This window comes from Syngnathoides biaculeatus, chromosome 8, assembly GCF_019802595.1.
Source record: "Syngnathoides biaculeatus isolate LvHL_M chromosome 8, ASM1980259v1, whole genome shotgun sequence".
NCBI lineage: Eukaryota > Metazoa > Chordata > Actinopteri > Syngnathiformes > Syngnathidae > Syngnathoides > Syngnathoides biaculeatus.
In genome coordinates this window covers 6631304-6657950 of record NC_084647.1, presented here as the reverse complement: position 1 = coordinate 6657950, position 26647 = coordinate 6631304, and the positions used below count along the sequence as shown (strand labels likewise).

General features: G+C 46.6%; 3 protein-coding genes and 1 long non-coding RNA gene across 8 annotated transcripts in view; 2 read left to right on the top strand and 2 right to left on the bottom strand.

Annotated features, from left to right (window-relative positions):
• Positions 1–10379, top strand: part of clpb (ClpB family mitochondrial disaggregase) — a 45267-nt gene extending 34888 nt beyond the window's left edge. Inside the window, exons 9-16 of one of the 2 annotated variants that reach the window (XM_061828507.1) lie at positions 1592–1647; positions 3213–3257; positions 3710–3871; positions 3954–4110; positions 5145–5218; positions 5307–5426; positions 7625–7729; positions 8944–10379. In XM_061828507.1, the coding sequence (XP_061684491.1) occupies positions 1592–1647; positions 3213–3257; positions 3710–3871; positions 3954–4110; positions 5145–5218; positions 5307–5426; positions 7625–7729; positions 8944–9141 (917 nt within the window). In that variant the 3' untranslated portion in view covers positions 9142–10379. Of the gene's footprint in view, positions 1–1591; positions 1648–3212; positions 3258–3709; positions 3872–3953; positions 4111–5144; positions 5219–5306; positions 5427–7624; positions 7730–8943 lie in introns of those variants that run through there. The other variant, XR_009796223.1, reaches the window with a different exon arrangement.
• Positions 10380–12189: 1810 nt separating this feature from the next.
• LOC133505368 (uncharacterized) lies at positions 12190–19647 on the bottom strand. 2 transcript variants are annotated; one of them, XR_009796229.1, is made up of 5 exons: positions 19507–19623; positions 19238–19396; positions 18412–18617; positions 15142–15315; positions 12190–12708 (listed from the first exon to the last, which is right to left on the bottom strand). It is a non-coding gene; the product is annotated as an uncharacterized LOC133505368 (long non-coding RNA). The 2 variants fall into 2 exon arrangements; XR_009796228.1 differs by lacking the exon at positions 19238–19396 and having other exon boundaries at positions 19507–19647.
• Positions 17937–20500, top strand: phox2a (paired like homeobox 2A). The gene is made up of 3 exons (XM_061828552.1): positions 17937–18610; positions 19230–19417; positions 19510–20500. Exons 1-3 carry the CDS (start codon positions 18388–18390, stop codon positions 19999–20001), a joined length of 903 nt encoding a protein of 300 aa, XP_061684536.1. The 5' UTR covers positions 17937–18387; the 3' UTR covers positions 20002–20500.
• inppl1a (inositol polyphosphate phosphatase-like 1a) overlaps positions 19864–26647 on the bottom strand; it is a 30660-nt gene continuing 23876 nt past the window's right edge. The window contains exons 23-28 of one of the 3 annotated variants that reach the window (XM_061828492.1): positions 26132–26216; positions 25913–25999; positions 24722–25448; positions 23163–23296; positions 20507–20585; positions 19864–19997 (exon numbers count right to left, since the gene is read on the bottom strand). In XM_061828492.1, the coding sequence (XP_061684476.1) occupies positions 20540–20585; positions 23163–23296; positions 24722–25448; positions 25913–25999; positions 26132–26216 (1079 nt within the window). In that variant the 3' untranslated portion in view covers positions 19864–19997; positions 20507–20539. Of the gene's footprint in view, positions 19998–20506; positions 20586–21419; positions 23018–23162; positions 23297–24721; positions 25449–25912; positions 26000–26131; positions 26217–26647 lie in introns of those variants that run through there. The other 2 variants (XM_061828493.1, XM_061828491.1) reach the window with 2 other exon arrangements.

The following is a 26647-nucleotide window of genomic DNA, read 5'->3' as shown; positions in this document are numbered from 1 at the left end:
CTCGGAAACGAGAAAACGTCGTCCAGTTTAACCACTTTTTCACGTACTCCGACAGTCATTGCATCTTAAAACAGCATTTCTTTTTTAACTTTCTCCATTAATATCGAGAGTAAACATAAGCAGCATGTCTAGCTCGTCTTTGCTCTACTTTGCCCAGACTGTGTCGCTAACCAAAGCAGCGGCGGTGGACGCTGTCACTATAAAACACATAGCGCGCCGCTAGCGTTAAACTCTTTCTGTGTACCGAGGCTGATAACCAGTTGCGCTCTGTAGGCCGGAAATTACAGTACTCATTACTTTATGTTCTTGAAAAGATCGGTGTAGAGTCAGTGTGATGGACGCAATCTCTATTTATGTAGAGATGTCATATTTTTTAAGTTGCCCGCACCTCAAGTGCTTGCCCCGCCACTTTTATCCAAAATAATATTTTGAATATTCTTAGTACCCATATGTATTGAGGTTGAGGATTTGAGTCATAGAAATACATATCCTCACTTGACTAGAGAGGCTCGTTATTTTGAGCGACATAGTCCAACATTGCGAGAGGGATCAGAACCAGTGCTAACGTTTGGGAACTAACTTTTTAGTACGAGCTGTGTACATCAGCAGGGACACGCTCTCAACTATGGAAGTCACTAATTACATAAAATGATGAAAAATGAAATAATCATCCTGACTCGTAAACCCCAATTAATCAAGTAAATGTATCATCCATCCATAGTTTAAAACGCATGTGTCCAACTCGAGGCCCGGGGGGGGCAGATCTGACCCGACCCTTAATTTTATGTGGCCCGCGAAGGCAAATCATGCGTGCTAACTTCAGTGATTCTTGCTAAAATCTGTACCAAAATTTCAAATGTATAAATATGATGAGGTGATTAAAGATTTTTATGGTTTCACAGTCATAACGGCCCTCTTGAGGGAAACCGTAACTACAATGTGGCCCGTGACAAAAATGAGTTTGACACCCCTGGTTTAAAACATTTAATGAAGGTTGAAGATGGTTTGTTACTTTTCCACACGCCGGCATCATTTATCAATCCATCAGTTTTAGTAAATTAGCTTGTCACGCGTGAATGGTGCAGTTGAAGGGAAGAAAGATGTGATACTACGGGACGGGGTAATTGCTGGAAAAGTTCAAGATGGCGAAATAGCAGGCCGGCGAGATGGATGAAAACGGAGACTGTTCATATTCTCGGTCGCCCCTCAGCGACAAACAGTGGCCGAGAGACATCAATATTAAACACGGCAACAAGACGCACGCGCGCGCATCTGCATACCAAACACAAAACATCAATATCTAATATGAGCATTTATATGCTGAATATTTTCCAGACAATCATAAAGTGGCCTTCTCTGGATGATTGGAGTCTCTCTTAGAGGTCGCCACGCAGATTTAGGCCGAGCACTTAAAAGCACGTCAGCCTTCTCTGCGGGAATGTTTTTTTTTTTTTTTTTTGTGTGTGTGTGCGCGTTGTACATCAGGAGGTATCCGAAATGTATTCCGATAAAGTATTGTTTTGAAGTAAATTACACGCGGCTTGGTGAGTAGTTGAGTGGAGTCTTTGCTTTTGTCTGCTGTGTGTCGCAGGAAAGACCGAGCTGGCCAAGCAGGTGGCACGTTACATGCACAAGGATGTCAAAAAGGTGATGTGAAGTTACATCTACACACAAACGCACATTTAGCTGAACAGGTAACCAAAATATTAGTACACCTCCCAAAATTAATTAATGGTTGGTTGTATGTATGTAGTTTGATGTCTGTCGGGCTCGTGCACCGACGTCATAAAATCACGCGAGTTGCCATATTGCCGGTCTAGCAAAGCATTCTTCAGTGCTAAGTCGGTTGGAGACGGCACCAAAATACGTCTCCCGGAGTTTTGGCTGATACCGTTAAACATTTAGAAGGTGATAATAAACGAAGGTACGTGGAAAAAATGAGAGACACTTGGCACAGAGGAGCCATATTTAATGCCGAAGTCGATGCTTTCGGCAATAAGGAATTGGACCGTTAAGCCGCTTCCGCTTGTCTTGGACAACTGGATCTACGCGTGGATCTGGTGAGTAAGTCGCCGAGATTTACACGGAAGAGTTTGAAAGTCTGGACGCATGCAAATACTTCATTGCTGGATCTGTTCTCAATGGGGAGACGGCTCGTGAACGCGGAAGCTTGTTCGGCTACACGTTAACCTTTGCCGAAATCCATTGGTCTTTCTCCAGCTAATATTCAATACAAATACCAATTTTTTCAATAAATGACCCCTGGTTTTACACAAACTCGCATTCATTAACTATGATGGGGGGAGGGGGGGGGAACAAGCGTGTCAGCTCATCTGTAGCGTTTCCCGAAAAGTAATTATAATGCTGAACTGGGTCATTTGGGAACAATGTGTTAAAAAAAAAAAAAAAGACAAGGAGTTGTCTCCAACGTATATGGAAGCGTGTTGCGGCCACACGTTGACCTACATAAACATCACTGTGACCGATGGTTTAGTTTCTTTTTTTTTTTTTTTTAAATGCATTGGACTCATTTGAGAACAGTGTATATTCAGAAAAAAAAGTCTGTCAGGGAGAGGTTTACCGAAGTTTAATGTGTGGCCACAACACGCTTCTGTGTACATTGGAGATGACTCCCTGTCTTTTTTTTTTTTTTTTTTAAACATGCATTGTTCTCAAATGAGCCAACTTGGCGTTATAAATACTTCTTGGTACTTTGAGATTGAGAAGAATAATTCTTACCTGAAGTGAAGCCATCGCTACACAGTCGTGTGTATTTGGGTCGGGCGCCATCCATCATTTTTAATTGCTGAAATCCATCGATATTTTCCGGTCTTTTCAGCTGGTATTCCATAGCATGATCTCTTTGAATATCTGTCTCGTCTGTTGTGACAACCAACGGCACAACAGGTCTCGGGCAATTTGAAAAATCTGCTGCGGTTCAACAGCTCCCGCAGTGGAGAGCAGCTAAGTTTGACCTGCAATATGGCGCCGTGAAAACGGTGACGCCGTGTGCACGAGCTCTATAGGTGCAAAAGTGATAAGTAATGGGACATATTGCATTTATAGAACAGTGACTTTCCACAGCCAGGCGGTATAAAATGTTTGAATTCCATACAAAATATTCACAATACTTGCCCAACATCCACATGTTTTCTTCGAAAGGGGACAAAGCAGCTCAATTTCTGACTTTTTGAACCCTTGTGCCGTTTCAGGGGTTCATCCGCATGGATATGTCTGAGTTTCAGGAAAAACACGAGGTATGGCGCATTTGAACTCCTCCACACAGGTAGATTTTTGTGCCAGGACTGGCATGGGTTCTCTTTCAAAACAACCACGCGGACGCGTGCGTGCAACAGATGGACATTCAATTGTGGTTTAGGGTCTCAGGACTGTTCCGTGTCAGTTTTCATCTTGTCCTGGCTTGCTTGGATTTTCTTCATGTGTCCCGGTTTCCTCCAAAATTTCAAAAAATGTATCAATTCAAAGGCAATAAATTGATCTGTAGGCTGAATCTTAACGGTCGCGCGTCTTATATCTGCCCCGCAATTGCCTGGCGACCCTTCCAGGTCGCACCCCGGGCCTCGTCCCTAAACCGGGAAGGGCTCCAGCTCGCCCGTGACCCCCGAACGGGGGATAAGCCGCGGAAAACGGATAAAGCGGGTGCCGTTCATTTGCCGACGAGACCCGGACCGGTTTGTCTGCCCCGCAGGTAGCGAAGTTCATCGGCTCGCCACCAGGATACGTCGGACACGAGGAAGGCGGCCAGCTGACCAAGCTGCTGAGGGCGTGCCCGAACGCCGTCGTCCTGTTTGACGAAGTGGACAAGGCTCACCCTGACGTGCTCACCATCATGCTGCAGCTCTTTGACGAGGTTTCCACTAACACTTAAACGCAGACCCTCGCCTTCTTCAAGTCCTCAAAGGCCGTTTGTGGCGCCTGCGCCCCGCCCACAGGGTCGTCTTACAGACGGCAAGGGGAAGACCATCGAGTGTAAGGACGCCATCTTCATCATGACCTCCAACGTCGCCAGTGATGAAATTGCCCAGCATGGACTCCAGCTGCGGCAGGAAGCCGAAGAGGTCACCCGCAGGAAGCTGGCTGAAAATCTCGGTCTGCACATCATTATTAATACACATCTGAAATCATCAAAACGGCCGTCATTTCCGGCCTATAAGCCGCGACTTTTTTCACACGCTTCCAACCCTGCGGTTTATGCGGTGATGCGGCTAATTTGTGCTTTTTTTTTCTGACAGCCGCGAGGGGGCACTCCAGTGGAAAAGGTAAGAGTGAGACCGGTGGAATATATGTGCCGAGGAAGTGACTTTTAGCGGAACTATTAGCGCTGCGCTAGCGTTAGCGCTGTGCTAGCCTGTTGCTGCTTTGTTACTGGCGAGTCTCAGTGAGATTTGCCAGTAAGTTTTATTTTAACCAGCCCTGTTAGCGTTAGCGGTAGCTTTAGCGTGGCACTGGCGTTAGTGCTAGCGTTAAACTCTTTGTGTACCATCTTTCGTTGTAAATATCTCGTGTTTCAATATACGTTGAAGCACGAGATATTTACAAAGACAGACGGTACACAGAAATAGTTTAACACTCGCACGGTGCTAGCGCTAATGTCAGCGCTGCGCTAATGCTAGCGCTAACGCCAGCGCTGCACTAAAGCTAGTGCTAACGCTAACAGGGCCGGTTAAAATAAAGCTTACCGGTAAATATCACTGGGACACGCCAGTAACACAGCAGCAACACGCTAGCACAGCGCTAACAGGGCCGGTAAAAGTCACTTCCTCGGCACAGTTATTCCACCGGTCTCATTCTTATCTTTTCCACTCGAGTGCCCCCTTGCGGTTGTTAGAAAAAATGTACAAATTAGTCGCGGCTTGTAGGCCGGAAATTACTGTACTATATTAGCTTTTCCTAATATTTTGATTTCAAAAGATATTGGAACCAGCTCTCATTAGCTGCATTCCAAACTGCAAGCACAGTAGTCGACACACTAATCGGGTTTTTTTTTTGTTTGTTGTCAAATTGATACTTCAATCAAAACATAAACATTGTTTTTTGTAAAGATCTGACGCATTGGATATTATAATGTGCAAGTAATCCTAATGTTGTCAGTGTGTATTTATGCCGTGTGTTCGTTTCCTCAGAGGACGTACAGAAAGGCGACGACATCAGGATTTCCCGACACTTTAAGGAATCTGTCATCCGCCCAATCCTGAAGGTAACTCGGCCTGCGCGCCGAACTCCGCCGTGACGTGAAACAAAACGCCGGCACCGCTCCTCAACTTCATCGGCGGCTTCCTGCTCAGGCACATTTCCGCAGGGACGAGTTTCTGGGCCGGATCAATGAGATCGTCTACTTCCTGCCATTCTGTCACTCCGAGCTGCTCCAGCTGGTCAGCAAGGAGCTGAGCTTCTGGGCGAAGAAGGTGGGAGGCGTCAAGACCGTTTCATTTGCGTCGCACCCGTTCGCGACAAAATTGGATTCTACCCGTAGAAAATAATGAAACGTCATATAATAGGAGCTGTAAAAAGTTGTTTTCATTTTAGATGAGAATACTACATTTTAAGGCAAATGACAAAGGCGTAATGCTTTTCGATGGTCGGTCATGCCCGCAGATATAAAGTTGCGGGTGTGTGTTCTGTTTGTAAAGATGAGTGTACCCCTTTAAGAGCGGAGGGGGGGCGGTGTCAGGTAATATAGGAAGTAGAAGTAGGCTGAGGAGCAGCATTTGTTATAGACGGTGTGCTACTGTGCTGGATTGGATTTCATGTGCGCTAAGAGAGAGAGCGACAAGTGCGCAATTGCGCAGTTGCGCAGCTTAGAGGGAACATTGGTCAAGACTACACAAAATAAGCGACGTCTTTCGATAATGTCAAATCACAGTGACTGCCACCCCCCCCCCCCCCCAAAAAAGAAGTTGCCTTTTTATGACGTCATGCTTGATTTATTAATTTATCTCAGTCAATAATTGATTTATCGTACCGTAATTTCCGGCCTGTAAGCTGCGACTTTTTTCACACGCTTTCAACCCTGCGGTTTATGCGGTGATGCGGGTGTTTGTGTGCATTTTTTTTTTTTTTTCTAACGGCCGCCAGGGGGCACTCGAGCGGAAAACGTAAGAGTGAGACTGGTGGAATATATGCGCAGAGGAAGTGACTTTTACCGGTTTGGCCCTGTTAGCTCTGCGCTAGCATGTTACTGCTGTGTCTCAGTGATTTTTACCAGTATGTTTTTTTTTTCTTTAACCAGCCTTGTTAGCACAGCGCTAGCGCAGTGGCGCTAGCATTAAACTCTCTGCGTACCGTCCTTCTTTGTACATTACATTCGGAAAAATTATCCTTTAATGTAATATAGTACCGTAATTTCCGGCCTACAAGCCGCCACTTTTTTCACACTCTTTGAACCCTGCGCTTTATGCCGTGATGCGGCTAACTTGTGTATTTTTTCTAATGGCCGCAAGGGGGCACTCGACCGGGAAACGTACGAATGACACCGGTGGAATATATGTACCGAGGAAGTGACTTTTACCGGACCTATTAGCACTGCGCTAGCGTGTTGCTGCTGTGTTACTGGCATGTCTCAGTGATATTTACCAGTTTTATTTTAATCGACCCTGTTAGCGTTAGCACTAGCTTTAGCGTGGCACTAGCGTTAGTGCTAGCGTTAAACTCTTTGTGTGCCGTCTTTCTTTGAAAATATCCCGTGTTTCAATTTGGGCACTTGCGGCTTTTACACGGTTCCGGCGTAAGTATGTACCAAACGGTATTTCCTTTCCAAATGTACTGGGTGAGGCTAATAGCCAGGTCCGCTCTGTAGGCCGGGAATTACGGTAATTTAGGAAACAAAGCCAAATAGGTGTACGTAAACGACTTTCACGTGTAAGCATTTTGCACTTGCAGTATAAAGTACATGCTGTTGTTTATTTGTAGCTCGTCTCCAAATAGGCTGTCCCGTTTATCACTTTCAATGAACTTTGACCACCGTTGACGTTCGGCGCTTGTTTCGTCGTGCACGCAAACGGGCGTAAATATCCTCCCGCGGGGGTCAACGTCACCCGCCAGGTGCTGCACTTTCACTTTTACACACACACAAACACACTTGTGGGGTCAATATAATCAGTGCTATGTTATGATCTGATTAGAGTGTTTAACATATGCAGTCTTTATCAATATTTAATACTATTACAACCGGTATCCCGATGGACAATACACACGCATAATAAAACAACACAAGTACCAACACAAAGAAGGCTATACTGTGAAATTAATATCTGACAGCGTCAATGAAAAATGTTATGGAAAGGCAGACATTAGATTATGAATATCATTCAACTCTTTATGATGTGTCCGACGGCCCAAATATTTGCCTCCATGTTGGTTGCTTACGTCTCAGCGGCTCCTTCATCGAGCGGCGTGTTTAGCACGAGCAGCTAAAAGGGCAGCAGCGCTGATCATTACTATTGATTAGCGTTTGATTAAAAACGCATTAGGGAAGTGTCAATTAGAGGCATCAGAAATGCCGCTGGACATTTATCTTATCGCCGCTTTTGCATTTGTCGTCCTTTTCGGACCGCGCTTTGTCGAAGGTCGCCATTTTGTTTCTGCTTGTGTGCGCCGTCCCCAGGCCAAGCAGCGCCACGACATCACGCTCCAGTGGGATCGGCCCGTCCTGGACCTCCTGGCGGGCGGGTACAACCTGCATTACGGCGCGCGCTCCATTAAGCACGAGGTACCCATTTACATTATTATTATTATTAAATGTACATTCACTTCAATTTATGGTCGGGTCGAGGACTCGAACGAAGGTTCTGTGACAAAAAGTACCAGTTGCGTCATCGGAGGTTCATTTCTGCTTTGGTTCGCGCATTGTCCTAGTGGTCTGCACATCTGCCTCGCAGTGGTGAAGTTCGTGTTAAAGTCCAACTGACACCAAGAGCATGATTTTTAGTATGTTTTTAATTTTTTTTAAAAATGGCGGTGGGAACGGAGCCATCCCTTTTTTCACCACGCAAGATGATTTTGACGTATTTGGCTTTTTTGTCACTCCCGCCATGAAAATCCTCTCGAGGGTTTTGTTTTGGAGAAGAAGCAGGAAGTGACGTTATTAACAGACGCACACTCAGGCGGGTTTGTGCGTTTATGCCGGTTTTACCTGCGGGAAGGTGGTTGCTAGCTGTACCTTCGTGTTAGCCAAAACGCCGGCTCGTTGCATTGCTGCGTATTGTTCGAAACACTCTGGAGGACGGATTCACTCTTTTCCAAAAGACCCGCTTCGTCGTGAAAAATGAATTGCACGGGTGCAAAGGACGAGAGCTTCGTGGGTTCCAAACGGCAGGAAGGTGTGTGTAGAGCTATTAAAAAAAAAAAAAAAAAAAAGAATAGTTTGGGGGGGTACGTAATCCTTCTTCTCGGTGGCTCGTCGCCGGGCCACTTTACGGCGTTTTCGTCGCTCGCGGCTGAGTCTGCTACATACTGTCGTTCCTACCGTCAGGGAGTCTGTTTTTAGTTAGAAGTGATCCGCATATCATCTAAATATATCTCGAAACGATAAGGTTATATTTGCCCGCTCGCTGTTCTCTTCTTCTTCCGGGTCAGAAGGGGCGTCGTAAAAATCTTTTCGTCTCCCAGTGCCACGTCTGCTGATGATGTTGCAGGCGATATGGCCGCCACTGGGATGTCGAGTGAAATAATGTTATATATAATTTTCATTACAATATCTATTTTCGAATGTTTATAGGCAGTTGCAACTTTATTCTCCTAAAATATCATTTGCTGTAATGTGTCGTACAATGCAAAATATTGTTACATGTCAGATAAAATGAAGCAGCTCTTGCATAGCACGTCGTCAACGTTCCAAAACTGCTCTGTCGAATCGTATGCTTGTCGGTAACTTTGACCGCGCGACCTGCAACAACGGGCGGCGCCTTTTGTCGGTCATTTTAGGTGGAGCGCCGCGTGGTCAACCAGCTGGCGGCGGCCTACGAGCAGGAGCTGCTGCCCAAGGGCTGCACGCTGCGCCTCTCCGTCCATTCGGAGGGCCGCGAGGAGCGGAACCCGCCCGGCCTTCGCCTGGAGGTGGTCGGGGACGACAGCTCGGCCAGGACGCTGGACATCCGCCCCCCGCTCAGCCCGCAACACTAACGGTCGGGAATGTCTTTGAGCGATCCAAGTACCTCACGTCACTGCACGTCACTGCCTCCCAACTTTCACTGCACATGTACAGCGCTATTGTGACTTACAAGTTCCCCCAAATTGGGAGGGTCCACACACACCCCCCCCCTCCCCCCACCAATCCCCCGACGTTACAATATCCCAGATGTGACGATCGGTCACAATTGTATTTCCACGCACTCACCGAGATGCTGAGCCATGTCAATACTGTATATACAGTGTATTGTTTTACAGTACGACCGTAATTCCCGGCCTACAAAGCACGCGGTTATAAGCCTCGTCGAGTACATTTGTAAAGGAAATACCATCTGGTAGCCCAAAGTGCCCACATTGAAACACGAGATATTTACAGACAGTGCACAGAAAGAGTTTAATGCTAGCGCCCTCGCGCTAACGCTAGTGCCGCGCCAACGCTAGCGCTGTGCTAATGCTAGCGCCGTGCTAACGCTAACGTCGCGCTAACACTAGCGCCGTGCTAACGCTAGCGCCGTGCTAACCGGGTGTTTCCATACAATACAGTGTTTTTTTTTTTTTTTTTGTTTTTGTGTTTATTAAAAACACATCTACGATGGGAACTTAATGACACTTCAATGGGGAAAATCAATTACAAATAATTGAAGCGGCGAGTTTAGTCACGGAAAACGAACTCGTGAGTCAAGGTACCGCTGTACTATGAAAAAAAAGAGGGAGGTACAAGTAGTGTATAGATATATAGATATAGATTCAATGCCAACTTGTCATTCATGTAAATTATTAGGTAGCACACTGCTGTTAAAGCACAGTGATTAAAATATGTATAAAATATTGACAAGATTCTATTTGTCACATGTGTTTGTTTGCAGTCATAGACGAGGTCGTAGGAGCCATTAAAAAATGTGAATGATGGATGTTATTTAAATGTTATGATGATGAGTGATCTGCTGTGAAAGATGTATTTTTTTTTTTTGTATTTTATTTTAAAGCAAAGCTGCTTTGGCTGTTTGTCGTTCACTTCCACAAGCGAGCATAAAATGGCGTCACTCAATCCACTTGAATTATTACATTATAAAATGTGAACCGCTCCTCATTATGCACGCTAATCGTGAGTCGTTACGTCGCCGTCGCGGGATTGAACGGACGGATCGGGATCGTTTGGACGAGCGCGGTGTGATGTCTGTCGTGTCGGCGCGTGCGCCAAAACCCACGATGGAAATAAAAAGTCCATTCCGCCCGTTTTTTGTTTTGTGTGTCTTGATTGACGCGTGCGACAATGACGCTGCGCCCACCTCGCGAGATGACGTGACAGGAGAATTTCTTTGGAATTCGGGTGTGTAGCGAACGTCGCTGACAGCCTGCGGGAATGTCGTCGTCTTCGTGGGGAGGAATTTGGGGAATGGGGATGGGGGGGGGGTGGATTCATTCAGTCTCCGGACCCCCCAAAAACAACACCGAGTTCAGGATCTGTTGTCATCCATTTTGTCTTGCAATTGACTTTTTTGGACTTTTGAGTCGTGACCACTCTGAAACTGCAACATAAATAAATGTCATGTAGTTTGATTACTGTAAAATATAATTTTTTAAAAATGCTAATTTTGTGGTTTTCCTACAAAATGAGTTGCAATATTTCAGCCTTTCGTCTTGGGACTTCAAAAATTATTATTTATTAATTAGGTTTTTTTTCAATATTTTTGGACTTTATTACAAAATTATTTTTTTATGTACATTTGACTTCATTCTCATAAAATAGATACAGTAAAGCCTCAGTTCTCATTTTTTTTTTTTTTTTTTTTTTAATTTTGTCTTATTTTTATTTATTTTTTGCTTAATTTTCGAACGATAATCGGTACTCGAATGCCCCCGACAAAACCCGGAAATAACATATTGTGCGCGGCCAGACCAGCTGACCCACGACGCGTCATGTTATTGTCAATTTGAACGCCCCCTGAAAAAAAAATCACGGAAATAACATCACGCGCGCGGTGCAACCAGCGCACTTTAGTTCTTGTGTATAACGCGGCCTCTGTACACAGACGTGTCCCAGTAGTGACTTTTGTTTTTCTTCTTATCAAGGACTACCGCGTTAACCCCCAATCTACTACTAAAGCATACATTCTAAGCAAAAAATAAATATATTTCTGAAATTATTTTATTATATAAAGTGTTTAAAATATATATGTATTTCCACTATGCAGTTTATCATCAGGAAAATCTTAAAAAATGCTTTTAAAAGCATATTTCTTTAGGCTTGGAACGCATTATTTAGTTTTCCATTCATTGTAATGGGAAACATCGATTTGGTTTTCGAACAAATCACTTCTCGAACCATTTTCTGGAACAGAGCCGAGGCATCGCTGTACAACTTTATTGTTATGTTCTTTATCACAGTAGCATAATTGTGCAGGTTATTTTTGAATGTACAAGAGAAACGCCAACAAAAAAAAGTCGCTGCCTCGAGGTGACATTTGCGTATGAGCATGATTTGGATCACTCAGAATTTACACAAATTAATTGTTAGTTCATGCTGCGGCAGTAAAATTGAAACTGACGTGCAATGACGCAATCGGAAATTACAATATCCAGCAATTCATTTTCTGTCCTCATGAAGTATTATTCATCACAACATTTTGAATTGATTTTGATATGAGAACATTTTGTACAGCTTGTGCGATCATAGATTCGCCTCCGCGGCAGTGACGCTATGAAAGATGGCTGCCAAAGTGTAAGCAACAGACGTACCTCGTTGTCTTAAGTAGCCGGTGGATCGGGTTTTGCACTTTGGGTTTTAAGGTGCGCGCATACATGCGCATCGTTCATCCTCCCCAAGGATGAAGGCAACTCGAACAGGGGGGAAGGGGGGGGGGGCTCTTAGTGTGTTTGGCAGGCTATTTCTGACTGCTGCCATTTCTCTGATTAGATTACAGAGAAACAGAAACCTGGCTCTCCATCATGCTCGTAAGCTCCCTCGTGAACTCACTCGCTCGGATCCACCTTCTGCCGCCGGGACATACGGAGGAGGCGAGTTCAAGGTGCTGTGGGGGGGGGGGGGGGGACAAGATGGAGGAGGAGAAGTCAATCTTTGTGTTTTGGGTTGTTGGGCGGAAGCGACTCAAGCGTGACGAGCTCTCGCCCTTTACGCACTGTGTCACACTGTGGATAGTAGACACCGAAATGGAAACAAGGTGCTAAAATGAACTAAAACCAGGAAAAAAAATTAGAACAATGCTCAGAGGCAAATCTTCATTATTGAATTTTGTTTTATTAATTACAGCGGAGGGTCAACGCGTGCGAAGGCGGCGGATGAACGATGGCCTCGATCCCTCCACCTTATCATTCGTGTCTTCGCTCTTAACGCAGAATTTGCAGCCCGCAAAAAAAAAAAAAGACACAAAAAGGCGATTGATAAACACGCCGCCGCTCATTTCTTCCGTTTCAGCTTTGACTTGATTCTCGTCCGAAGTTGCGCTGGCGGGAGTCAAAAGGTCTCGGTTTTGCCTTGCCGAGGACGTCAGCTTTGCGGGTCTGGGCGGTCACGTGACACGCCCAAAAAGGGGGTGCGGGCTGAAATTAGCATAAAAGGCAAATAAAGGAAAAGCCACCAGTCTGTCATTCATTCTTTGTTTCAAAAAAGACACACACAAAAATCCATCGCGCCTAATTCGAACCTTGCTCGGGGACAGCTCGCGTGGCAGATTGCGGCCTAATTAGTTTAGCGGCACTTAATTGAATTAAGTTTGCACAGCTCGCCGCTGGGCCTGCTTTGAGAGCGGAGGGGCCAGAGCTGCAGATCGAATTAGCTTGTTTGGAGAACCACTGCGTGCGCCTCCTCATCCTCATCGGAGTCGGAGTCGTCATCCGCGTCCGCGCGCGCGCGCTCCCCGCTGCTCTCCAGGGACCTTGTTCCTCTTATTATTATTATTATTTTCAATCTTCAAAAGCTTTTTTTTTTTTCCAGTGACGTGCCTCTCTGCGAGTCCCGCGTGCCCCCATCCGCGGCCTGCAGGAGACGAATGTGAAATATTACATTTGTTTGTTTGGGGTTTTTTTTGTGCTCACTAATTTGTATCACTAATAATCCTTCGGTGTAGGAACACGTCAAATATGCCTTTTTCTGTCTCTTTCCGAATGATTTTTAAACACTTTTTTTAATATATATTTATGTATATAATTTTGTCAAGTGGGTCGGCCTTTGTCGTTGCGATGGCAAATTTGCAATTATTGTAAATTATGTCCATCTTGGGGGTTGCACGGTGTGTCAGCTTGTAAAGCGTTGGCCTCACACAGTTCTGAGGTCCCGGGTTCGATCCCGGACCCGCCTGTGTGGAGTTTGCATGTTCTCCCCGGTGCCTGCGTGGGTTTTCTCCGGGTGAGCACTGCGGTTTCCTCCCACATCCCCAAAAACATGCAACATTAATTGGACACTCTAAATTGTCCCTTGGTGTGATTCCGAGTCCGTGTGCCCTGCGATTGGCTGGCGACCAGTTCAGGGTGTGCCCCGCCTCCTGCCCGTTGATAGCTGGCGTAGGCTCCGGCACTTGTGAGGATAAGCAGCTAAGTAAATGGATGGATGGATGTCCATCTTGTGTGTATTCAACAATTTCGCCATGTCTCCCATCATTGCGAGTACTAGAATGTCAGATCGATATAATTATCGGCATGATCATCATGACCAATTAGTATTGTAATATTAAGATTAAAAATATTGCTATTGTTGCTCCTGTTATGTCATTACTGTTAGTTATCGTCGATATTGTCTTGAACATTATGCTGTATTGTATTCCGTTATCCAAACAGGAAAACATTAGAGTAGCCTTGACATTATGTACGTATTATGTTATGCGTTATTAATATTGTTTTAGGAAGCAATTATTGGAACGCTAGTCCATATTTTTCTCGTGCTCGTATCGTCGGGTTGTTCTCTGCTGCGTTGTCTCGTTTCCCTTCTTTGGCTGCTCATGTACTGTAATTTATGTATTAGGTATATTACAGTGGGGGGGGGGACAAAAATATTTCACTTGATCATCTACGTCGGTGGCCAGTCATTGAAATGTGGGGAAAGTGACGTAATTTTCACCCCCCCCCCACCCCGCCCCATTGTCGGTGTTGGGATTTTGCAGATTGCTGAGGGTTGCACATCAGCACTTGAACGCAACACTCGCCGCTTCGACAGCGTCACGATGCGTTGCGGGAATTGGGAGCGTGGGGGGGGGGGGTACCCGCCCCCCGCCCCTCTCCTCCCATCCATCCAGCTGAGCCGTCAAATGACGCGCCAAGTGCTGGGTCCACTTCAACGCCGCGCTGGTTGACTTTTGCGTGGATTTTCCACGCATGCTCGTGACACGCGCTGCGGTTTCTTTTGTACCCACAGACAGGGGTCCTCGATTTACGCACCCGTACTTACGACAAGAAAGAAAGCAAGTCTTAAACATATTGAATATTTGCATGAAAAACATTTCCTATACACGCCATAGCAATAAAAAAAATATTGTGATATTATTATAGGCAACCATTAAAACAGTCGATTGTGAATATTGAGTCACCAATCTTGCGTTTGTGTGAAAGGAAATCTATTTATATTCCACAATGCAATCGGTCTCTATCCATGCATCCATCCATTTTTTTTTGGCGGCTTATCCTCACAAGGGTCGCGGGGAGTGCTGGAGCCAATCCCGGCTGTCAACGGGCAAGAGGCGGGGCAAAAAAAAAAAAACGCACTTAAAATTAGCTCTAGGGGCAATTTAGAGTGTCCAATTAATGTGGCGTGTTTTTGGAAGAACATGCAAACTCCACACAGGCGGGGTTCGGGATTGAACCCTGGACCTCAGAACTGTGAGGCCAACGCTTTACCATCTGAACCACTGTTTTGAAAAATAATAATAATAATAATAATAATGGGATACTGCGACAAGTTCTCCCATCACATACAAGCAGTTTTGATGGCTCATATGCGGAAATATGTCATAAATGGTGCCCGTGGCGTGATTATTTGCTCACAGAATAACGTTGGCTTGAAAAGTAGGCCATCCATCAGGCGCGTGCAGGCGGGGCGACATCTTGCAACCTTGTTGTCGGCTCGTGTTGTTCCGTCACCGCGTGTTGGTTCTTTGTGCTTCCGTGATGGATGGATGGACGGCGCTGCTGGCGGCATGACTGACAGCTTCACTTTGCCTTCAGAAAAAAAAAAAAAAAAAAAAAAAGAAGAAGAAATAAAGGGACTTAACCTCACGCAAAGCTTCTTTCTGGTCCTCCTTTTATTTCACATACAGCTCATGCACGAGTATGCTCAACATTTTTTTTTTTTAAGAAAATCATCAAATTACAACAATATTTACAGAAAGAGACAAACTAAAATGTCATGAGTGGGATTGCGGAGGATTGCGTAATACGGGCCGGCGACCCCACCCCGATGGGGCCTGTGATCCCTGCGTGGTCGCTCTCAGGGGCCCTCGGTTGCCTACAGGGGACCATTGTGCCCCACCCCACCCCTCTCTGACCCCCCCACCGTGTTGACTCAGACGTCATGAATGAAAAAAGATCCGCGTTACTGTTTCCGTCAAGCGGGCCCATGAATGTAAAAGTCCAAAGTTAAAACCTCGGCGGAGGGAGGGAAGGAAAAAAAAAAAGGAGGGCGGATTAGTGGAAAGGGAAGAGACCTTCCATGCTTTGAAGGGATTAAACTCTTTTTTTTTGGGAGGGGTGTGGGGGGGGGGGTTTCTTCGCTTCTGGTTTTTTTTTTTTTTTTTTTTTGGGTGCAGTTTAACTTGGAAACTGTTTTAAGTTTCTCGGTCAACTCACCTTTGAACCCCCCAGGACGGCCTCCTCCTGGGCTCGAACTCATTTTACATCGCGACACCCCCCCCCCCCAAAAAAAAAAAAAAAATGATAATCGCATGCAACAAAGAATATTAGTGGAGATTGCACGCGATCCAATCAATCGATGCGATTGCTATAATGTTCATTCATTCCGTGCAATGTCGAGTCAAGCATTTTTTTTATTTTTTTTTTATTTTTTTTTTTTTTACACTAAAACTCCCGCGGCGAGACGGGTAAATATTCGTTATCTAATATATATTTGTCATAATAAAAATGCATTCTTGAAATCGTTATTCTTAAATAAGGCAATCTTGTTGTTGCGCTTTAGGGCTGGCAGGTGAACAAAATTAATTCGATTCGGGATGTATTCAGTTCGATTTTCTTTTTTTTGGGGGGGGGGGGTCACACGTTTAATAAATATACAAATGCACATTTCTGCTTCTGTTATATAAAAGCAATGAAACATTAAAACTGAATAGAGAGCGAAACCTCTGCAAGAATGATATTAATGAAATTGTATATTTTCACGCTGACCGCACAAACGTTTAAATACAAGATATATATATTTTTTTATTCTACATGAAAACAAAAAAGAAAATGGCAAAGAATTGCAAAGCAGCACCCGTAACGACGCATTGAACACGCACCTTAACCACATCAATAAATCATAACGCATTAAATCCTCATTTACGCAACGCGGCTGTAAAACGTCGCACTTGATTTTCACCACTTAGGCGCGTGCCCGTGCACGGGCGCGTGCGCGCCCGCTGTGGGTTATGACTTATCACATTTTATGACATCGAACAATAAACTTGGAGCAATTTACGGGGCGTCAATGCGTTTACGGCCGGCGCTCTCTCTCTCTCTCTCTCTCTCTCTCTCTCTCTCATCTCTCTCCTTTTCTCTTTCTTTTTCTCTCTCTCTCTCTCGCTCTCTCTCTCTTTCTGTGCGCGTGTCAGTGTCGGCCCATCCATCAAAGTGACGCGCAATCTCGTGACGCGCGCGTAAAAGTGATCGGAATCGAATCAAAGCTTTTAATCCGACCAATCACCGTCACATGCGGGTCTTGCCCGCCGCGTAAAGACCTCCAGGAGCTGCGGCCGAGGCGCACGCCCGAGAAAACTACTTTGTGGGAAAAAAAAAAAAATTTTTTTTTTTTTTGTTGTTGTTTTGTTTTGTTTTGTTTTATTATTTTTTTTGCGCACGGCTTCATTTGCGTAATAGAAGGCGCGCAGATAAAGAGTTCCATCACATATTTATTATCATTATTTTAATTGTGATACTACTGTTAAATTCGATTTGCCGAGGTAGTCCTAGGTGGGTGGTGATTGCACGATGAGGGGGAAAAAACAAACAAGAAATGAATTTCTTAACCGGATTACGTGCGGCAAACGGAAGTAATTTCTCCGGTTTCCATCGAAAATAAAGAAACAATACACGACGCGTTTTCAATCGAAAATTAAAATCATTTTCAGTGTATACAGAGAGGTTTCCAATATTAATTTACAAATGTAATACTTCACCGCGCAGTTTTGATTCATACACGCGTGTATTAATTATATTTGCAGTTTGCATGACTGTACTTCATCACTGGCGGTTTCTAACATTTTGGTCGCCTACTTTGTGAGTCAAAATAACGAAAAAAGCAATAATAATTGTCTCAATTAAAACGGAATACTGTATTAATATCCTTTTAAATGCGCCATTTACCATTCGGTGTCAAGATCGTGTGCATTGGTGTGTGTATTGCTGCGCATCGTTCAGCGGCTTTGGAGAGGGAAAAAAATGATTTCATATTGAAGTAAAAAAAATAATCTTCCGATAATGGAGTCCAAACATGATGTTTTCAGATTGTCAGAAACGCAATTAAGCGCAATTAAGAGGTGTCCGATAATGGGTGCATGGCGGTGGATGTGGGGGGGGGGGGCTGCAGCTGGCCAGCGCGGTGTTAGGGTGGTGGGTGGGGGCCAGTGGGCGGGGCATGCATTGTCATGGAAACGAGACCACCGCCTCGCCATTGTGCGCCGCTCGGTCAACTTTATTATAAACCGGCAGCGAGCGGCGGCGCCGTCACACGCGGCGAGAGCCAGTGCGGACGTCGCAAGGAGAAGACGCTCAAAGGGCTTGGATTCTATTTGAAAAGAAAATAATAATAATAATAATAATAAAGAGAAGAAGAAGAAGAAACGAGGAAAAACAACATTTTAAAAAAGAAGAAAAGAAAGAAGTGACATTTGCTGCGCGCTTTTGGGGGAGACGACGTGCGCGGAGATACCGGAACGACTCTCGCACTGCAGCAAAACAACAAGAAAACACACCCCCCCCCCAAAAAAAAAAATTAAAAAAAAAAAAGAGAGAGAGAAAGAAAGAAAAGACGAAGCAAGTGTCTCCACCCGAGACCCCCGGTGCCGCCACCGGCTGAGCTCCATGTACAAAATGGATTACTCCTACCTCAACTCCTACGACTCGTGCATGGCCGCCATGGAAGCTTCGGCCTACGCGGACTTCAGCTCGTGCAGCCAGGCCGGCTCCTTCCAGTACAACCCGATCCGCAGCGGGCCCTTCTCCAACCCGGCCTGCGCCCCGCTCAGCTCGGCCAGCTGCACGCTGGGGGCCCTGCGCGACCACCAGCCCACGCCCTACTCGTCAGGTACGCGCTGAGGGGATGAAATCGACCAAACTTTTCGAAAAAAATGTCATTTTTTTTTCAATGACAGATTTTTACCATCTTAGCCCTGTTAATATTCTATTGGAAATAACAGGTTTTTTTTTCCCCTCACATCAATACTAATACCTTCATTCTAATTTTTATTCGAATAAAATCTAGAATATATTTTCCGGATTAGGCCTTGATTTTATACATATATCAACGGAAATTGGAATTTTGAACATATTTGAGGACTTTGTTTATGATTTAAAATCCTCCATTAAGGCTAAAACGAGACTTGATTGATTAGAAATTGTTTGCATCGTTGGTGGGATTAAAATAAATATGATTTTTTTTTTAGGTGAAATAGTAAGATAAACAGCCCGTTTAAAGTAATACCATTGCTTTACATTATTGTACATATTTTGGCTCGATAAATGTATGCATATAAAAATTATAGACACATTGTAGCGGAAAAACTACAAACGTCATAAAAATAAAACGGATTTACTCTATTTGGGTTTTTTTTTTTCTTTCCCTTAAGTAGAACATCTCTAGTCGACGTTCCAAAAACGTTCCCTTTGAATAAAACATTTCTGCCCCCCCCCCCCATACGCTGTAGTCCCTTACAAGTTCTTCTCGGACCCTTCGGGCCTGAACGAGAAACGCAAGCAGAGGCGCATCCGGACCACCTTCACTAGCTCCCAGCTGAAGGAACTGGAGCGGGTCTTCGCCGAGACCCACTACCCGGACATTTACACCCGGGAGGAGCTGGCTCTGAAGATCGACCTGACGGAAGCCAGAGTCCAGGTCAGAGGTCGTCCGAGGTCCGCTTTCCGTGAACGAGGTGACCTCGATCTAAATCGGTGGTGTGTGTGTGTGTGTGTGTGTGTGTGTACCAGGTTTGGTTTCAGAACCGGCGCGCCAAGTTCCGCAAGCAGGAGCGCGCCGCCAACGCCAAAGCCAACGGCTCCGGCACGGGGGGCACCGCCAGCGGCTCCGGCGCCGGAGGGAAGAAAGCCGGCGAGACCAGACCTTCGTCGGACGACGACGACTCCAAGGAGTCCACCTGCAGCCCCACGCCGGACAGCACGGCCTCGCTGCCGGGCTCGCAAAACGGGAACCTGGGCAGCCCGTCCAGCCTGAGCCCCAGCCCGGCCCCGGCCAACGGCGGCTACGTCAACGCCTCCGCCTCTCCGGTCCTGCAGGGGCTGAAGGCGGCCAGCTGGTCCGGCCTGGGGCCCAGCAACCCGGCCGTGGCCCAGCCAGACGCCCAGACTCAGGAGATCCTGAAGGCCTGGCAGCCGGCGGACAGTATGACGGGGCCTTTTGCCGGAGTCCTGTCCTCCTTCCACAGAAAACCCAACGCCGCCGTCAAGACGAACCTGTTCTGAAGGGAGCGCAGGTGGAACGAACGAAGAAAGAGAGAGAAACAAAAACTAGGCGCTAATCTGACTCCCCTGAAAATATGCAGTCCGTCATGTTCAGAGAACGATCCAGTCTTTTCCACACAGACCTCGCGAGCACGGCGGTCCGCTTCCAGTCCAGAACTCCATTCAGTTTCGAACTTCCTCACAAAACAGAGCTCCAGCACAAGGAAGAGGAAGCCCCCGAAATCCAATTTTTAAAAAAATTCACCCCTTCTTCCCTAGACTGTAACAAACCCGGGCCGTGATCCCGGGCCGTGATTCCCCCCCCCCCCCCCCCCTTGGGTGCTTTCAGGCTTTGTCGCACCAAACAGTCGCCGCTTTGTTCACGAGCAGGAAGGAAGAAAACAAACATCTCAAGGCCACTTTGCATCCACCGCAGGTTATTTTACTTTATTTAAATTTTATTTCATTTGATTTGATTTGATTTTTCGCAAACCTTTCCTGCAGACCGGCGGAGATTTTAATTTACCTGCTTGGGAATTTTTTGGGAAGATTCTCCAGGTCACTTCGAAGGAACTTTCCACGTGTTCCGGGTCCATTTTTTGCCCCTGAAAAAGAAATAAGGATGGCAAAAAATAATGTTCTGAAATATGAAAGGTTCTGCTGCGTGTTGTATATGCTCCATAATATTAAAAAAAAAAAAAAAAAAAAAAAAGAAAGCTCTTCCTTTCCAGAGACTGCTTCATCTCTTTATACTTTGGTTGCAATCCTCTTCGATAGCTACGGAAAAATGTATTTATTATTATTATTATTATTTTTTAAATGTGTTACCAAGGAATCCTTTCTTTGAAATTCCTCAGAGTATTTTGTGAGTGTAAAAATCCTGTAATTAGTACTATAAAATAATAGCGAGATAGGAGTCGGTTAGGCCCCCCCACGACGTTGCTTTCCAGATTGATTTCTGTCTCGTAGGAAATCCGGCGAACGGGACCTTATAGCACTAATGATTATTCTAATAAATCACATTTATGGAAGCACTACACGATGCCTTCAATGACGTGCTCATTTGTGTGAGTCTGACATGTCCGTTGTCACATCCATGGCGTCATTTTACTCTTTTTTTTTTTTTGCTTCAATGATGACAGAAGAGGGCGGTGTGTTGGCCTCACAGTTCTGAGGATCTGGGTTTGATACCGGCCCCGCCTGTGCGGAGTTTGCATGTTCTCGGGTGAGTGCTGGCCAAATGGCAGGATGCAACATGAATTGGGGCACCCTAAATTGCCCGTAGGTGTGATTGTGAGTGCGGCTGTTTATCTCCGTGTGCCCTGCGATTGGCTGGCGACCGGTTCAGGGTGTACCCCGCCTCCTCCCTCTTGACAGCTGGGATAGGCTGCGGCGCTCCCCGCGAGCCTCGTGAGGATAAGCGGCAAAGAAAACGGATGGTAAGGAAACATGTTACATCTTTAATTGAAAAACAAAATGAGGTGGCTACACAATTGGCATTAAGTTAACACAACTATGAGACTCAGAAAAGAACAAGACGGGATGTCAACGCGCACACGACAGGTGAATGTGTCAAACTATTTTTTTTTTTTTTCCTTTTCACGACAAGACGAGATCAATCCGATGTGGACGTACAGCGTGCGAAACGGCGACGCTAACACACGACAACATTTAACATCCGGAGCAGTTTGGCAGGCCACACAAATTGCAGCATGAGGTTAATTCTAATCCACGTGTGACGATATAAGCCCGCCCGGAACACTACAACGGCCTTGAGAACCGGAACTAGATCAAGAACTCGTGAAATTACCTTGACCAGGAAACATAACTCTGAATTATTTATTATTTCTAACACTGAGTGAGGTCAAAACTGACTTGTCATCACTTTTCTAGTCAGGAGCTGTGCAAGGCTTAACGGTGTAGCAGCGCCATCTAGTGGTCCAATCACCAAAGCCACAGAAATTTCCTTTCCCGCTGACTTTTTAGACCTCCTTTGTGGTCCTCGCCGGCTTTGAAAAGATTCCGTTTGAAATGTGGGCGACCAGCAGTTCCCCGTGTCGCAACACGACAGTCGATTCCTGTACATCTTAAACGGCTTTTTTTTTTTTTTTTTTTTTTAGCAATCGGCTACAAAAATGTGACGTTAATGAAGAGCGTGAAACCTGCGGTCACGCCGTCACGGTGAAATTGAAAACGTCAAGCGGCTGCCCGGTGCCGTCCCTTTTCAAGCATTTGTGCGACCGGCGACGTCGCAACAAAGCGCAACGACGACGAGACGCGTGCGTCGCAGACGAACGGCCGACGTGTGCACGCGTCGCTTTTTCGGTACTGGTTTGCGCCGTTTTCCCTTTACCCTCACGAGAACAGCTATAAATATATTCAAAACACTGAAACTGAAGTCCAAAGCGAAAAGGTGTGATTTCAGTCCACGTCACTTTCTCGGTCCTTTGACGCCCCCAAAGCGGGCTGCCCCGCTTTGTTTGCCTCTCTGTGGCTTGACATTCAACCGGGTAGACTTCCTCCCGCGTCAGGTTTCAGGTCGCGACCACCGGTGGGGAAACACCCGAGAGGCGGCCCGCTTCGTCGTCGAGAGCGGAGGAGAGGCCGGACGAGGCTCGGATGTCGAGACGCTGGCGCGGGACGCCCCGAGTTTCAAGTCCGAAGTTAGAACGGCCCGGGAGATTCCTCTCCGGCGATCGTGTTATTTGCTTCTCGCGACAACGAGATCCTTCGGTATCGCTGCGGGATCCGATGACCTTCGGATGACCCCTCGTCTACGAAGAATGTTTTGAAAAAGGGATGCTGCCGGCGAGTCAAGAGTTAAAAAAAAAAAAGGTGGTGGGGGTGGGGGGGTGGGGGGGGGGTGCACGGTCCCGGAGAAGGCACGTTGGATTTGAAACGTTCCGCTGACACGTCCCGAACGTCCTCGGGCCCGTTTTGCTAGACTTTCTGTTGCTGCCTGAGGCTCTCCAGCAGGATACACTTGTGAGCGGGGTCGAATACGCCTGCCTCCTCCAGGTCCTCTTCAGTGATGTCACTGGCAGATAAATGCAGGACAGGAAGAGGAGAAGTTTTTTTTCCCCCTTTTCGTGTACAACCAGACCGCCAAACCGCTTTCAATCAACTGTGCATTAATAAGCACATACTGTATGTATCCGAAAAGATAATGTAGAAGCGCGTACCTGAGGAATTCCAGGTCGTCCCAGCCGTTGTGCAAGAGGCCCTGCTCGTACCTCTCGAGTCCCAGCCTCTGCAGCCACTCCCCCACCGAGGAGTCCCCCACGGACAAGGACGAGCTGCTGCTGCCCCAAAGTGCCTAAAAGTGGAAAATGCCAAATTAAACAACTCACATCTTGGCAAGATTAGGATGGAATTCACATGAAAAGGATTTTTTTTTTTGCAGTATTTGAGATGTACGAGTTCAATTTTAAATCGTCCGTGCATTTTCGAAGTCCGGATGTTTTTCTGCCGAGAGGTTTGAAACCACGTCGCACAATTTCTCGAGCTACGTAGCTGACAAAAGATCTCGCCCTTTTCTTTCCAATTGTGAGCCAGTTCTGCCAACATAAACAAATTTATGTTTTCACAGGTGGGCCTTGGACATAGAGGCAACCAATCAGAGGAAAAGGGGGAGCGGTCGTAGCCAAATATGGACAAAGCGGATACAAAACTGGGTCAAACACAAGTAGCGGTCGGCGTGACCTTTTCTGGGCACTTGGATGAAAAAAAAAAAAGCTTTTTTTTTTTTTTTTAAATGAAATTGACACTCTTAGAGAGTCACTTAAATATAGAAATATATTTGACGTATATATTAAGGATGGAGAGGCTCGGTGGATCAGATGGTAAAGCGTTGGCCTCACGGTTCTGAGGTCCCGGGTTCGATCCCAGACCCGCCCTGTGTGGACTTTGCATGTTTTCCCCGTGCCTGCGGTGGGTTTTCTCTGGGTGGGCACTCCAGTTTCCTCCCACATCCCAAAAACATGCGACATAAATTGGACACATTAAAAATTGCCCTAAGGTGTGATTGTGGGTGTGGCTGTTTGTCTCGAAGTGCCCTGCGATTGGCTGGCGACGAGTTCAGAGTTCACTCCGCCTCCGGCCCGTTCACAGCTGGGATAGGTTCCAGCACTCCCACGACCCTCATGAGGATAAGCGGCTCAGAAAATGGATGGATGGATGGATATGTTAGAGACTCCCACCATGGAGTTCGAATCTCCAAAATGGCTGACAGGAAGAGGACGGGTTGAAACAAAACTTTTCAAAATTTAAAGAAATAGTCGGGAAAAATATAATAAATAAAATATTAAATAAATATTTATATATAAAAACCTATAAATAAATAATAATAAAATAAAGTGGGCTCATCAGTTTTTGACTGCCTCTCGTAGTTAATAAAAAATATGAACCCTTTGGTTTGAATCGGGGTAACCATTCTGCCGGTTTGGACAGAAAGTGAGGAAATTGGTCGGAGGATGGTAAGGATGGAGCTACCAAGGAGGAGAGAGGGAGAGGAAGACCAAAGAAAAGGTTGATGGACGTCGTGAGGGAGGACATGAGGACGGCGGGTGTTCGAAAGGAAGATGCACGAGATAGCCAGAGGCTGTGGCGACCCCGACCCCTAATCGGGACAAGCCGAAAGGAAAAGAAGAAGTGTCTCCTGAACCGAATCCATCTTGAGTGAGGCCAAACGGAATGACCGCATTCCCGATCGTGCACGTCGATCCGCCGGGAAGCTTCTCACCTCTTCGGGAAGATCCTCAGCGATACTTTCCGCGATGGCGTTTCTGGGTGGGAAGGTGCGGCAGGCGTCCAGACCCAAACCCGCGGCCTGCCCCCGGAGGGGAGGCGGCGCGGAGGGAGCGCGCGGGGGCTGCCCTGGAAACTCCGTCTCGCTCAGCGTCTTCGCCATCTGCAGCACGGAACAGGACTGGTCGTCCAGCACCCCTCCGCCGACGGCGCCGCCTCCTCGCCTGAAGCTCTCCCCGAGGCCCAACGGGGGACCGGGACCCGCCGCGGGGATCTTGACCTCGGCGAGATCCGGGTGGAGCGAGCGGGGCTTCAGGAAAGGCGCGTCCGCGGCCATCTCCATGGCCCCCTTGGGGAGAGGAGGGGGTGGGAAGTCCGGAGGGGGCAGATTCAGTGTGCTCCCCACAGCGGCCCCCCCTACACAAGTTCCTCCGTCGTCCTCTGAGGAGCCCTCCTCAGTGACGGCGCGCACCGTGTGGCCCGTCACGGTCCTGCGGGGGTGAGAAGGTCCAACGGGGGCGCACGGGGGTTTGGTCCGAGCTACCGCGACGGGAGGCGGGGGCTTGGTAGCCGGGGGGGCGGTGGCCGCGGGGGACGGGAGAAGCTCGGAGGACAAAGCGGCGGCCGACTGATTGGGAACGCCTTCCAAAATGTAGTAGGCGGGGTTATTGTAGCTGTTCTTGCCCACAGACTGATCGGCGTCGGACGAATCCTGCTTCGGCCTGAACACAAACAAGAAGAGAACAGCTGCTCGTTTATCGTTTTACCACCACAAGAGAAGGGTGTCGGTGATGACACATGAAAAAAAAAAAACGATGAACGCAGAACATTACTAGCACGACACGCAACTAGAGTACGCCTGGCCTGTCGCAGATTCTACGGCGAAGTCAGTAATAAGGCAACTGGCGTACATACATACGGAGCAGTTTTTGCGCTGGCCTTGATGCAAATTACCCAGAGGGACACTGATCCGGCGCACGCATGCCGGCGCAGTTCGGCTAAGTGAACAACAACACGTTCGCAAAAATAAATCGGCAACCGTTTCTCGTCTTATTAATATCCGTGGTTCGCTCATGTTCTGCTGAGGTTGCTTTTAAAATGCAAGTTTATTTGGTGAGCGACTCAGAAATGAATTCAATTAATGACGGAAAGACGTCAACGTGCGTCATTTTCGGAGCGCACGCACCTTGCCGCGGTGTCCTCCTTGCAGTTCTTCTCGAGCTCTTCACTGACCTTGCCCAGCTCTCCAACTTGTTTACGAACCACAGGAGGCCTGCAGAACAGCACGGAGTAACAATGTCAGACAAATTTAATCGAAGGCCGCCACGTCGTGACATTTGTTGCTTCCCCGTTACTACACCCTCATGACATTATTCATAAATCCCAATGCCATGGATGTACTAACTTCACATATTCGTGGCCCACTCTGGAAGAGAGAGTTGATTTCCCTTTAGGTACGCCGGCTTCATCCTTGTCCACACTGATCCACTCTGAAATTGAATCCGAAAAAAATTACCGTAATTTCCGGACTACAGAGCCCACCTGATTTTGAAAAAAACATTTTGTATGTACATAAGCCGCACTAGATTAAAAGCCGCATGTGCCAATATTGAAACATGAGGTACACAGGAAGAGTTTTCAAAATATTAATAATATACCTTAGCTTTTCTTTCCAAACAGTGCCTGTGACGCGGCAATAACAGCAGCAACACGCTAGCACAGCGCTAACAGGGCCGGTTGAAAAAAACATACCGGTAAAAATCACTGAGACGCGGCAGTAACACAGCAGGAATAGGCTATAACGGCGCTAACGCTAGCACAGCGCTAACAAGGTCGGTAAAAAAAAAAAACATACCGGTAAAAATCACTGAGACGTGGCAGTAACACAGCAGGAATACGCTATAACAGCGCTGACGCTAGC